Source organism: Mesoplodon densirostris, chromosome 10, assembly GCF_025265405.1.
Source record: "Mesoplodon densirostris isolate mMesDen1 chromosome 10, mMesDen1 primary haplotype, whole genome shotgun sequence".
Classification (NCBI taxonomy): Eukaryota; Metazoa; Chordata; class Mammalia; order Artiodactyla; family Ziphiidae; genus Mesoplodon; species Mesoplodon densirostris.
Window position 1 is genome coordinate 8625803 of NC_082670.1, and position 13251 is coordinate 8639053.

General features: G+C 45.4%; 1 protein-coding gene across 1 annotated transcript; it reads right to left on the minus strand.

Annotated features, from left to right (window-relative positions):
- Positions 1–6055: 6055 nt before the first annotated feature.
- Positions 6056–12989, minus strand: GCM2 (glial cells missing transcription factor 2). Its single transcript, XM_060111257.1, has 5 exons — positions 12900–12989; positions 9036–9288; positions 8791–8903; positions 8029–8154; positions 6056–6994 (listed from the first exon to the last, which is right to left on the minus strand). The coding sequence occupies exons 1-5, from the start codon at positions 12987–12989 to the stop codon at positions 6056–6058; spliced, it is 1521 nt and encodes a 506-aa protein (XP_059967240.1).
- Positions 12990–13251: the final 262 nt, after the last annotated feature.

Below are 13251 nucleotides of genomic sequence, written 5' to 3' on the forward strand. Positions count from 1 at the left end.
GATAAACCACTTTTGCTTAATCTGATGCATTTTTCTCCAGTCTTTTCCTGTGTGTCTTAGGTGGGTTGCTTCTAAGCAAACTTCTAGACCACATCCTTTTTCTGGCTCACATTCTCTTGTAATTATTTTAGATTGTAAAGTACGTTTCCCATATTTCTGTACAAGTCCTCCAAATAATTTAGAACCTCTGCCCCTGAATAAGAAGGAGAGATTTCAGTTCCCCTGAGAGGATGGAACTACAACCCTCAATTCTTCCCAAAAAGGAACTGCCTTCCCCATGTTCACGGTGCATGGAAGGGCTGGGTCCAAATCCCAGCTCCCTCTAAACAGCTGTGGGAGCCCTGGCAGAATCCTTTCTCTGCTCACTATCTTCAGTTATATCTGAAACCCAAGACCCTAAATGCCACAGTATACTACAGTCCCATCTCTGCTGGAGGTGACTGCAAATGTTTCTAGATTTTATCATGTCCCATCTGAGTCTTTTCTTCTAAGCTAAATATCCCTGGTCCCTTTAATCCACCTTTATCAAGTGGGATGGTTAATTTTATGAGGTTACTGGCTAGGCTAAGTTGTTTGGTCAAACATTATTCTAGATGTTTCTGTGAAGGTGTTCACAGATGTGATTCACACTTAAATTGGTCGACTTCAAATAAAAGCAGATTGCCCTCCATCATGTGCCTGGACCTCATCCAGTCGGTTGAAGGACCTAAGAGGAAAGACAGAGGTTGCCTGAAGAAGAAGCAATTTTGCCTCAAGACTGGAATTAGAAACCCTGCCTGATTTTCCAGCCTGCTGCCCTGCAGAATTTGGACTCAAGACTGTAACATCACCTCTTGCCAGAATTTCCAGCCTGTGGGCCTGCCTTACAGATTTCTGACTGGTCAGACCCCACAGTTTTGAGCCAATTTCTTAAAATCTCTCTCTCTCTCCCTCTCTCTCTCTCTATATATATGTATATATATATATACTCATCTAGAGATATATCCTATTGGTTTTTGCTAAATTTGGTCCAAGCACCACCAGTCTGATCAAAATCCTATACAAGAAAAAAATGCCTTTAAATAGGACATAAGCGGGATGTAAGGTTTTTGATACATAGATAAGGACATTTTTGTCCTAGTGAAAGGCTCTGCTCTGTCATTCCTTTGTGCCTGGGATTTTGCTGTCAAAGGTGGGACCCAGGAAGAGGAATATTTATTTTTTACTTTTTTCATTTTAATTTATTTTTTGGGTGCGTCAGGTCTTAGTTGCAGCACACGAGATCTTCGTTGCGGCACGTGGGCTTCTCTCCAGTTGTGGCACGGGCTCCAGGGCACGTGGGCTCTGTAGTTTGCGGCTCGGGGGTCTCTAGTCGAGGTGCACGAGCTCAGTAGTTGTCGTGTGTGGGCTTAGTTGCCCCGCGGTATGCGGGATCTTAGTTCCCCTGTCAGGGATCAAACCCACGTCCCCTGCATTGGAAGGTGGATTCTTTACCACTGGGCCACCAGCGAAGTCCCTATTTTTTACTTTGAATAGACCTTATTTTTTAGAAGGGTTTTACGTTTACAAAATAATGGAGAAAATAGTACAGAGTTCACATATGCCCTGCACCCAGTTTCCCCTATTATTAACATCTAACATTAGTGTTGTATATTTGCTATAAGTAATTGATACTTTTTTTTTTTTTTTGCCACGCCGCAAGACACGCGGGATCCTAGTTCCCAGACCAGGGATCAAACCCGTGTCCTCCGCATTGGCAGGAGGATTCTTTTTTTTTTTTTTTTTTTTTTTTTTTGGTGGTACGCGGGCCTCTCACTGTCGTGGCCTCTCCCGTTGCGGAGCACAGGCTCTGGACGCACAGGCTCAGCGGCCATAGCTCACGGGCCCAGCCGCTCCGCGGCATGTGGGATCTTCCCAGATCAGGGCACGAACCTGTGTCCCCTGCATTGGCAGGCAGACTCTCAACCACTGTGCCACCAGGGAAGCCCCTGAGGTGCATCCGTCATACTAGGATTGTTAAGGCTCCCCAGGTGATTCTAATGTGTAGAGGGATGTTGTGAACCATAGAAAGAGGCAGTGAGAGACCATTTATCACTTTCTTTTGTTGTTTGTAAATTCTATTTCCAGTGGTTTTCTTAGCACGACGTCTCACAGAATATTAGTTAAAATCATTCCATAAGATCCTAAAATCTGGAAAGAATTCTGTTAGCTTCTCCAACAGATGTTCCATAGAAACAATTTGTCAGAGGTTAGGTTCAATACTTTGCAGTTCCTCCAGGTAAGTATGTCAAGTCTCCTCCAAGACCATGCACTGTTCATGGGGAGGAAAGAATGGTGAGCAAGTGAATAACTTGTTTTTCTGTTCAGGGCCCCATGGCGCTGGTTAAGTCTAACTGGGGACAGCTGATCACAGGGGTCACCTCTCAGCCTGGCCTCACCTCCTTTGCATTATCCTCCCCTGCTCTCAATAGCTGATATAGTCAGGTGTCTGATTGAAGCCTTGGGCTCAACCCAATCACGAGCTGATCAGAACAAAGTACGTTAGAAGCTTTGGCTGCTCTAATTTACACCGGCCGCATTTGAAGGCTTTAAATTAGGAATCAAATAGTTATTACTCATAGCTCTTAGTCATAATTAATATTTCGTATTAGTAATATAACATTTAGGCCCTTGTAAGTTTCCTACTTCCTTTCATTTTCCACAAAACTCTTTTGCCCCCTAATAAGATCAGTTTTTTATTTTTTTATTTTTTTCACGGTACGCGGGCCTCTCACTGTTGTGGCCTCTCCCATTGCGGAGCACAGGCTCCGGACGCGCAGGCTCAGCGGCCATGGCTCACGGTCCCAGCCGCTTTGCGGCATGTGGGATCTTCCCGGACCGGGGCACGAACCTGTGTCCCCTGCATCGGCAGGCGGACTCTCAACCACTGTGCCACCAGGGAAGCCCATAAGATCCGTTTTTTAGAGCAATAGATATGACCCAGAGTCTAAATCTTCCTGCGCCTTCTTCACGTGGCTCAGTTTGCAAGAACTCATCTGTGCTACACAGACACGCTGCCCTGGAACCTGGCTCCTTGGAGGAGGGCGTAGCTGCGGCCCCCAGCCAACACTTGAGGTATGTTCTGTCTTCACCCCCTCCCCTGGGATCAAGTCCCACAGCCTGGCTTCTGGGTGTTGCCCACTGTCTGGACGCCTCAATACTGGGGTTAAACTTGCAGATGTCCAGCGTCACGCCTGGGCTTGTTTGCCCCATAGCCTCCAGCTTTATGCAGTCTTGTTGTCATCACCATTTCCCATTTTCAGCTGAGTCAGTTATTTTCGGCCCCCTGACCCCTTGCTCTAGGAAACTATTGTTACTGAGTCCAAGCTCATACTGCTCGCTGAGTGACAGGCCAATAAATCAAGGGGTTAGGGCAAGGAAGAGCGACTTTATTCGGAAAGCCAGCAGACAGAGAAGGTGGCAGGCTAGTGTCCTAAAGAATCTTCCCCAAGTTAGAATTCAGGCTTCTTATACTAAAAGGGGAGGGAGTATAGCTGATAGCTGCAAACGTCTTGGGGTCGGCGAGACCCCAGAGGGGATGTGATAGTCCTTTGTTCTAGCAGTTGTCCAGGTAGGTCCAACAATAAACCTCCAACATGACAAATGTTATTCTTTGTTCTGCAACTTTTTGTCTCTGTGTGAATGAAAACTGTCAGACCTTTAAAGGGCAAGCCTGGGAGACAAATTCGTGAGAATGGGCTATCCCAGAGACTTCAGGCTCTGGGCCACCTTCTTTTACAAAGGTGCGGAGCCGGCATGACTAAGCACAGGCAGCAGAGCACAAGCTCGCAACCATTTTGATGATTTTTGTTTTGCATTTTCTTGTAACATCTGTGCTGTTATTTGCTTAATATTTTTCCTTACATTACCTTGCCTTAAAACAAAAACAAACATTGTTTTGCTTTGTCGAGGCAAAAATATCCTGAAATCATAGGTTTGATGTGTTATTTATATCTTTCCCTATTACACATTAAAATAAATCCATAACTATTAACATAAAATATTTGTGGACCGTCTAGAATCACCCTGTAACCCAGAGCACACTTGTACCACACTTTGGGAAATGCTTACCTCAGGGCTTTGCCTAGAGTCTGCTCACTCCCATCCCTGCCCTTTCTACCCACGCTGCATGGATCCTTTGCATCCAGTGTTAGGACATACATACTTAGAAGTAATAAAACTCTCTACTTCATGCCAAGTACAAAACTTGCTAAGTACGAGTGGGATTTCATTGATAAATAACTAATCAAAACTAATGTAATGTGGTGCTTAAAAGCAGGGTCTCTGGAGGTGAATTCAAATTCCACTTACTGTGCCACTTACTGTGAAAATCATTTGGCCTCTCTCAGGTAGCTCAGAGGACTGTTATGAAGATTAAATAAATTAATACATGTTCAGGGCTTAGAACAGTGTCTGGCCCACATAAGTGCTATATAAATGTTAGGTATGATTAGAAGCTGCGAGTTTTGGCAATGGGAGTCTAAAGAAAAAAGTAGTCCATGAGTGTACTACGCATCCTTTCCTTTGAGAAAAAGTTGGCTAGGGAATAAGCGTGTGCTGATATTTATTTAATCTTGTGGCCAGTACTGCATGTATGTATTACATCAGTGTATGAGGGCTTTCTGAATCAGGTGAGCAGTGTGTAAGGCTCAAAGATTTAAAATGGCATCTGATTTACTGCACTTTAGTTGTGCAAATTGGGTATTCTGTGCAAATTCGAGAATAATCCTTCCCCCACTCCATTCTCAAAAATTTATTTACGTAGTTTGTTTTTATTTGAAAATTGAATATTTTCACTAAGCACTGGGAGCTGTGCAAAAGCGTGTGTGTGTGTGTGTGTGTGTGTGTGTGCACGTATGCACACTGTTTTGGAGAGGATTTCCGTTATCAGCATAGCAAATAGTTTTTTCTAAAATAAAGTACAAAACTTAAATAAACTAATATGTTTAATCTATTATAACAACTGTTTCCCAGGTTATAATATGAACACTTTTTTTCCTATTTTTGTTTTGAAATAACTCAAGCATCAGCTACATTATTTTTAAATGTCTTCATTATGTTTAATTGAATAACATTGTCGATTACATTTATGAGGAGTAACAAAGGAAGAGTAAAGCTAAATTTGAATAAAACATCTCTATTCTAATTTTGAAACCTAACTGGAAAAAATGTATATTATAGTACAATAAAAATGCAGCAAATACATATCATCAGTGTTAGGCTGTCTCTGTTAGGAAAACATTCATCAATGTTAAGAAAAGGTATTCAGCTGATACTGGAAAACAAAATTCTCTTAAAAACAGCTGCACTTTATCATTGCAACACAGTAGATTTCTTAAAAAGCTATAGATATATACTTTGCAGGTAAAATGATCAAAATTACTTCCTGAAGTTATTTTAACAGGTTGTAAATGCTAAATAAAATCTTATGAAATGACTCAGGAGGTAAGATTGTAAAGATTTCTTCCCGAGGCTATTTTGACAACCCCTAAGGGCCGAAGAGAGATTGGTGAAATTCCTTAATATGATCCAATGGGGAAAGGCTTGGGGTGAGAACCAGGATTCTTGACTTCTACTCCAGCTAACAAACTAAATGGACTTACTTAGCTCATTAACTATCATGCTTATTTGTTCATTTGGAACAGTCTCATTCCAGACCTAATTCTCTGTGCTGTAGTGGGTTTGAAAATGCCGTGCAGGGACTTCGCTGGCGGTCCAGTGGTTAGGACTCCGCGCTTCCACTGCAGGGGGCCCGGGTTCGATCGCTGGTCTGGGAACTAAGGTCCCAGAAGCCGAGTGGCATGGCAAAAAAAAAAAAAGTAAGTAAAATGCTGTGCAAGATTTCCCTAGATTATCTAAACATTTCCAACCTATAATTTACTCCGCTGATAATTGGTTTTACTATTATCTATATACATATATAATATATATATTTCTTTGCATGCTAAATGAATCTCCCAACTTAAGAGAGAGTTGCCATGTCATGGTCTACCGCCTGCATGGAGACCAATATTATGCTGTGCCCCAGGACTGTTGTTCAAAAGTCCTCATGGTCATAGCTAAAGAACGGACTGATTCTCTCTGAATAACCCATTGTAGACCCCGGTCCAGATGGACACACATCCCATGTCTCTGCTCCGTCTGTCCAGGAGGGTGCTGAGTCTTGAGGAAAAGGCAAAGTGTGTCTGATGGCCCGGCAGTCTCCAGGAATTTTCAAAGGAAGTGATGCTGTTGGAGAGGCTACCATGGCGACTGTAGCTGGAAGGTCCAAGTCTTCCAGGTAGATGGACATTTGGGTGTTTTCAGAATCATAGTCACAGCCAGAAAGGCTCTTAACGTCCCGCATATTGTCACAGCATTTCAGAGCAGGGGGCTGGTAGGCTTGGTAGGACACTTTGGTGGTGGTGGTGATTACTGTCTGCAGGGCTGGAGCAGCTGGCGGGGCCGTCGTGAGGTACCGGCAGGGAAGCTCTGGGTTGTAATAAGGGCGAGTGGCCGCCGCCTGGAACTGTCCATGGTCAGTGCTGGCCCCAAGGTCAGCTTTTCCAAGAGCTGGTTTCCAGCCAGGCTGTTTACTGGTGAAATCAAAGCTTCTCTCAAAGCTGCCGTAGGAGTTGATATTGTATTGCAGTGCATTCAGATGAACCCAGTCCGTGTCATCAGGAATACTGCTGGCATCTTTATAAAGGGTGGGATACGGGCCTGAATTTGTGTAACCAGGGCCTGCCAATTCATAGCTGCAGGGTGGCCTAGGCAAAAAGATTCTTGGGTTTGGATATTTCTGAAAGGGTGGTACTATATCTCCTTGAAAGGCAGCTAGGTCACAGGTAGCCTTGTAAGCATCCGAGTTGGGAAAGGAAAAGCAAGGCTGCCCTGGAACAGGGAAGCCAGTGTCAGGAATTATATCAAACTCCTCTGGGTTCTCCAGGGAAGGTATGTTGCTGAAATGGCCATCGTTATCTTGATTCTCTCCTGCCTAAAGAAATGACACAAATTTTTATTTGTAAATAAAGATGTAAATTGCGTGGATGCCCTCACCTGTAACAGTCGTCAACCAACCAAATAACAAGCTTTCAGTTGGTGGGCTTTGTGTTAGGAGCTCAGGAACATGATCTGAGCACATGGTCCAGGAATTTCACAGCTTGAGCTCAGGCTTGGATTCCACGCTGCTGAACTAGGAGGGCCCATGGTAGCCAGGCACGGTGGGTCTGAGTGGCAGATGGTCTGTTCTCCCTATACTATGTGCATAACAGCAGAGGCTCAGGAGCCTGACGCAGACCTGGGTTCAAATCCTGACTGTCCCTCATGAACTGAACAAGTTACTTAACCTCTCTGAGCCTCAGATTCCTCACTTAAAAATGGGGCTTAAAGAGGGAGGAGATATGGGGATATATGTATACGTATAGCTGATTCACTTTGTTATAAAGCAGAAACTAACACACCACTGTAAAGCAATTATACTCCAATAAAGGTGTTAAAAAAATGGGGCTTAATAACAGTAATTTCTTCTTAAGGCTTTTGTGACCAATTCACGTGTAAGACTTAAACCCTATGTGCCTGGCACATAGAAAGTGCTCAAACAAGGCCAGTGTCTCTTATCCTCAAACTAATATTCTGCCTCCTTGGCATACTGTGGTTGAACAGCCAAACTGGATTAAGTTACCCAAAGAAATTTTATCTGTTCTATGTAAATAATGTAAAGGACCCTCTCAAAGATGCACCTATTTCTTTCTGTATGACCATTCGCTAATTGCCCTTGTATTAGGATGTCAGCTCACATCCTCACTCCATCATTAACTGTAGAGATACTCTGCTTTTTTATCAAGAAGAAGAAAGAATTAGAAACCCTATTCAAAATGTTGATTCAATGACATTGTTAGAGGTATATAATTTTCACATAAAATCACACCTTTTAAATTTAGGTATGACATTCATATTTTACATAATTCTCAGTGCATTTCATGATGATGGTGAACACAGACCACAAGTGTAATGCCAGCTCCCTATTACCTCGGGTTCTCGAATTCTCTTTTTCTGGGGTTGGTAAAAGGAAGCCATTTGTCTCTTGATAGCGCTTCTTCGAGCTTCTGTCTCTGATTTACTCTCTGGTCTTGGGTGATCATGAACTCCCTTGGCCTGCATTAATAAGGAGATGAATCACATTATTCCTCTGAGGGAAACTGGCAACACTCGTCAAACATTGAGTGTGCCTTTCCCAATGCCCCAAGTTGTTCATTTCTTCCAAGAGACAGGGAAAAAAAGTCTTGAACAAATAAAAGTGCACCACGGGCTTCCCTGGTGGCGCAGTGGTTGAGAGTCCGCCTGCCGATGCAGGGGACATGGGGTTCGTGCCCCGGTCCGGGAAGATCCCACATGCCGCGGAGTGGCTGGGCCCGTGAGCCATGGCCACCGAGCCTGCGCGTCCGGAGCCTGTGCTCCGCAACGGGACAGGCCACGACAGTGAGAGGCCCGCGTACCGCAAAAAAAAAAAAAAGAAGTACACCAATAATAGACATCTTAAAAGATGACCTAACAGTCCTTTTGCCATATGAAAACAACTGTAAGTAGGTTCACCCTCTCCCCCGTAGAGAATGCACAGTAGCTGAACTAATTCCTAGGAGACTGGTAAGGCCCTGGGAGCCCCAGCACCTATTTCTGGCCACCAGAGCTGTATCTGATTTGGTCCAGGGCTCCTGAGACACATGGCAGGTGGTTTGGTCCCCGTGACGTGATGAGAGCGTCCATCACAAACTGTGGTGTCCCCCCACCTACCTGAAAAAATATTGCGTTGCCCTCAAGCCGCCAAAAGTTGGTCACAGGGTACCCGCTGTGCCCTCGACAGGGGATCAGTTCCAAAGCAGCATGACAGTTGGGGCATGCCTTCTCTGCAGAGCCAGAGGCGAGAAATATTAATAACAACCTGACCCCAGACCCTCCGGAAGGAAGGAAGGGGAAATTCGCCGGGCAGAGGGAACTCACGACCGCAAGGCCACCCCGTACCCAGCCCCATAGCTCACTCTGCTGCTTCAGCCTGGCTTTGTCGCAGATGGCAGGCCGCAGCTGCAGACGGGAGCCGCCGGGCAGGGCGCAGTCCCGTGCACACACCACCACGCCCAGGCACGACTTCTTGAGGATGTGGCCGTTGTGGTTGTTGGTGTTCCGCATGGCCCAGCCGCTCAGATGGCGCTGGGCCTTCTTCTCGCTGCTGCGGTAGATGAAGCGCACGTAGCCGTCCGGCCACTCGCAGAAGCGGTCGAAACGTTCTGGCTCCTGGGAAGGCGCCCAGAAGGACGGGGAGTCAAGTTCATCAAGCCCAAACCAGAGACAGCACGGCTTTAACCTTCCCCAAGGGGCCTCCCTGGTGGCGCAAGTGGTTGAGAGTCCGCCTGCCGATGCAGGGGATACGGGTTCGTGCCCCGGTCTGGGAGGATCCCATATGCCGCGGAGCGGCTGGGCCCGTGAGCCATGGCCGCTGAGCCTGCGCATCCGGAGCCTGTGCTCCGCAACGGGAGAGGCCACAACAGTGAGAGGCCCGCATACCGCAAAAAGAAAATAAATAAATAAATAAATAACCTTCCCCAAGCACATTAGGATAAAACTGAGTCTTTTTAATTCCAGAAACTGCTCTTACAAAATGTCACTCACCCTGTGTATGCCCTTCTGACTACGGGCTGTAAATTGATGCTGACATAGTACTTATCTTCTAAAAGCTGTACGTGTATTCGTTCATCTAGCCTTCATACTGCATACAGACAATAGGTACTATTATTATCCCCATTTAATAGAATAGTAAATGGAGACCAGAGAGCTTCACTGACTTGCCCAAGGTCACACAGCTAGTAAGACTGGGCTCTAGGATTTGAGCCCTCACAGTTTGACTCCAGAGCCTATTCTCCTTACCACTATGTTATACCACTTCTCGGTGTATTTAAATGTTACAGATATTTTCTAGTTAAGCAGTAAAGCACCAGGGCAAAAAGTGATTGGAAAGATCTATCACTGACATACAGTTGAGCCTGTAAATATCTTTACTTCCATCCAGTGCTTTTTCTTCAAAAGCTCTTGACTTGATACCCAGCACAACATCAGAGAGACGTGAACAGTTTCCCAAATTAGCCCTCCAGGTTTACAAGGGTGTTATGATGACAGCCTAACCATAAGGTAAACCTGAGCATTTGGTGGAGCCTGCTAAGCTAACCTCTTCCCAGAGCAATATGGATTGTCATTCTACTACACAAAGAACTGCATGGCTAAAATAATGTTATATATAAAATACTGAGCACTGCTTTACTATTCATGTTTGGTGGTCCTTTGTCCATATTATGCATTATTTATTCTGCAATATGGTTCTTGCACAAACTAGGGACCATGGGCCGAATCCAGCCTGCCACTTGCTTTAGTACAGCCCACAAACTAAGAATGATTTTTATATTTTTTAATGGTTGGGGGGAAAATCAAAAGAACTACATTTTGTGACACACGAAAATCATATGAAATTCAAACTTCCGTATCCATAAATAAAGTTGTGATGGGACATGGCCATGTACATTTGTCTATGTATGGTCTGTGGCTGTTTTCACACTACAGTGCAGAGTTGAGTATTTGGGACGGAGACAGTATGGCCCATAAAGCCACATTATGCAGTATCTACAATCCTCACACAACTTTGCCTCATAGGCATCCTTCCTCTTATTTAATAGATAAGGAAGTGGAAGTTAGATGGATAACCTTCTCCAGTGGCATAGCTGGGGTTTAAAAAGAAGATCTGTGGCAGCCAGGCCCCACTGGCCTTCCTGGTATGACCGAGGCTCAGAAAACTATTATCACAGTAATAAGCCACTTACACCTCTCTCCCTTCCCCCAGCCCAGGATAACTAGATCCAACATCTGCAAAGCAAAAGTATCCTTAGTTGGACAATTCAGACTTGTGTACCACGTTAGTATTGTACATTCTAACAGTAATAGGTAAATGGGCAATTTTGTTTCCAAAACTGCAGAGATATTGTTGAAATCATTATTATTACTAATAGGCATTATTTATCTTTTCTCAGAAATATAATTGACATAAGTCAATACATTAACTTAAGGTACATCACAAATGAAATATATAATGATGCGCTAGCAACTCTAAATTTATGCTAAATGCTATATCTTTGTTTTTAAAGTGAATATTTCAATTTAAGGACCTTAGTAACAAATAGACAGTTTTCTAGAAGAGAATATTTTGTTCGCACTCCCCTGCAAGGGTAAAGACTAGACCCCCACTACCAAAGTAGTGACACTGAAAATGAAGACACAGAGACTGCATTTTAAAATCAAAACAAGAATGGAGGACTCCTAGATTGGGTTTCATTTGCTCTAATGTCTTGGTGCAGGGGAGCACATGTGGTCACATACAGACAAGCGTGCACACACCGAACATGACAGTAGATCTGGACGACAATGTAAGATTGTTATCTAATTCCACGGCTTGATGACAGGTGAGCAACCTGAGACTAAGGCAAATTCAGGAACTGTCTCAAGGTCATACAGCTAGTTTAGCTCTTCCTCCTTTGGTTAGTCACAGCAAGGCTAGGATCCTCTTTCTCCAGTTCTCTTTCTATAGCCCAGTGCACCTGCCTCTTTTGAGATGTCACACACACACACACACACACACACACACACACACACACACACACACACTTTCTCTCTGTTTAAGAACCAATCTCCCAGAGGAAAAATTATTCACGTTTACATGGGAAGTCTAGAATAATACTCGTGAGAGGAACCATCCTTCCCTTATTTGGATGTGTCATTTCTAAAATGCAAGATTAGATTTTTTTTTCCTATGAAGATGTATGCGGACAGAAGTCAGTGAGAATAAGATGCCCTTGCTGTACTGTGGTCCACTTTCACAAAAATGGCACAGTGTGACTCTAAAGTAGGCAGACTTGAAAATAAACAAACTTACTGCAAATACATACATCCCCCAAATCTCTTTGAGAGGCTAGACAACCTTGCTAATGAATTGTTGTACGCGGCACATAGTAGATGCTGAATAAAGGCCAAGTCTCTTACCCCTGTACCACAGCATTGCCAGGAATCCACCTTTGCGAATGCTCCCCAGGTCGCTCCTAACTCTCCCTCCACCTACACCCAGGACTTTAAAGTCACTTTTCAGTTTTTGCCCCAAACCGGTATGACCAATTATAACTGCCCAGCTCATCCCTGTACTGGGCTCCAAACCCCTTCGTTCCGTTAAAACGAAACAAATTCACCCTAAACGGATGATGGTGATTTCCTTGTCCTTAGAGAAGTAATCTCAGAAGTTGCGTCCAAAAGCCGGATTCCAGGGGCTCTCCGGGCGCCTGTGCCCTGGTTGGCATGACTATAGAGGCCCCCCAGGAGCCGCGCTTCACCCAGGCAGGCGGGGCAGGCGTCTAATGGCCCAAGTCCTGCTGTTTAGTAAGAGTTGGGTCACCGCGATTTACGGTCCTATCTCACAGTTTTGCTGCGTGAGAAGCACTGGTGTCTGCATTAGCCAAGATTCTCCCCTACCTTTCTCGAGGATGGCAAAGAATGGATAAGGAGGGACTCAGCGGACTTCCACCTCGGTTAAAAGAAAGTGAAGGACGAGGTGTCCGGCTCCCGCCAGATGACCTGGAACTTGGAGCCTGATTGACAGTTCGTGTTGCTTTCGGCGTGTTTTCTAACAAACGCGAGGTAAGAGCTGGGAGAAGACACATCTCTGAACCCAGCCCTGCCATCTGTGGAGTCCCTGTACACTGGAGGACTCTCAGGGGGGTGTGTTTGGGGGTGGAGGTGAGGTCTGTCCACAGTCTCTGCAAGGACAGCCCTGCTCTTTGGATGGACAGCGCCGCGCGCGCGGGGGTTTCACGCACCCGAGGCATCTGCGGGTCGTTGATGTCCCAGCTGAGCTTCATCCCGTGGGAACGCGCACCGTCCGCCTGCTGCCCCGCCTCCGCCGGCATCCGGCCCTCCTCGCTGGCGCTCTCCGCTCAGGATCCTGAAAGACAGAAGAAAAACAAACCAACCCAGAGGTGCCCAAGGTGATTCTCCCCCTGTCTTAGAGGAAAGTGGAGGGAGACAGAGACAGAGAGACTGATTTCGAAATCCAGAAGCGGCGGACAAGGGTTAAGGACTCGGGCGGAGCCATGTCCTTGGCCGCGGTGCTGAAAGGTCTCCCGTCGGAGCGCAGCGCGGGCGCCAGGCAGCTGCCCGCACGTTTATACG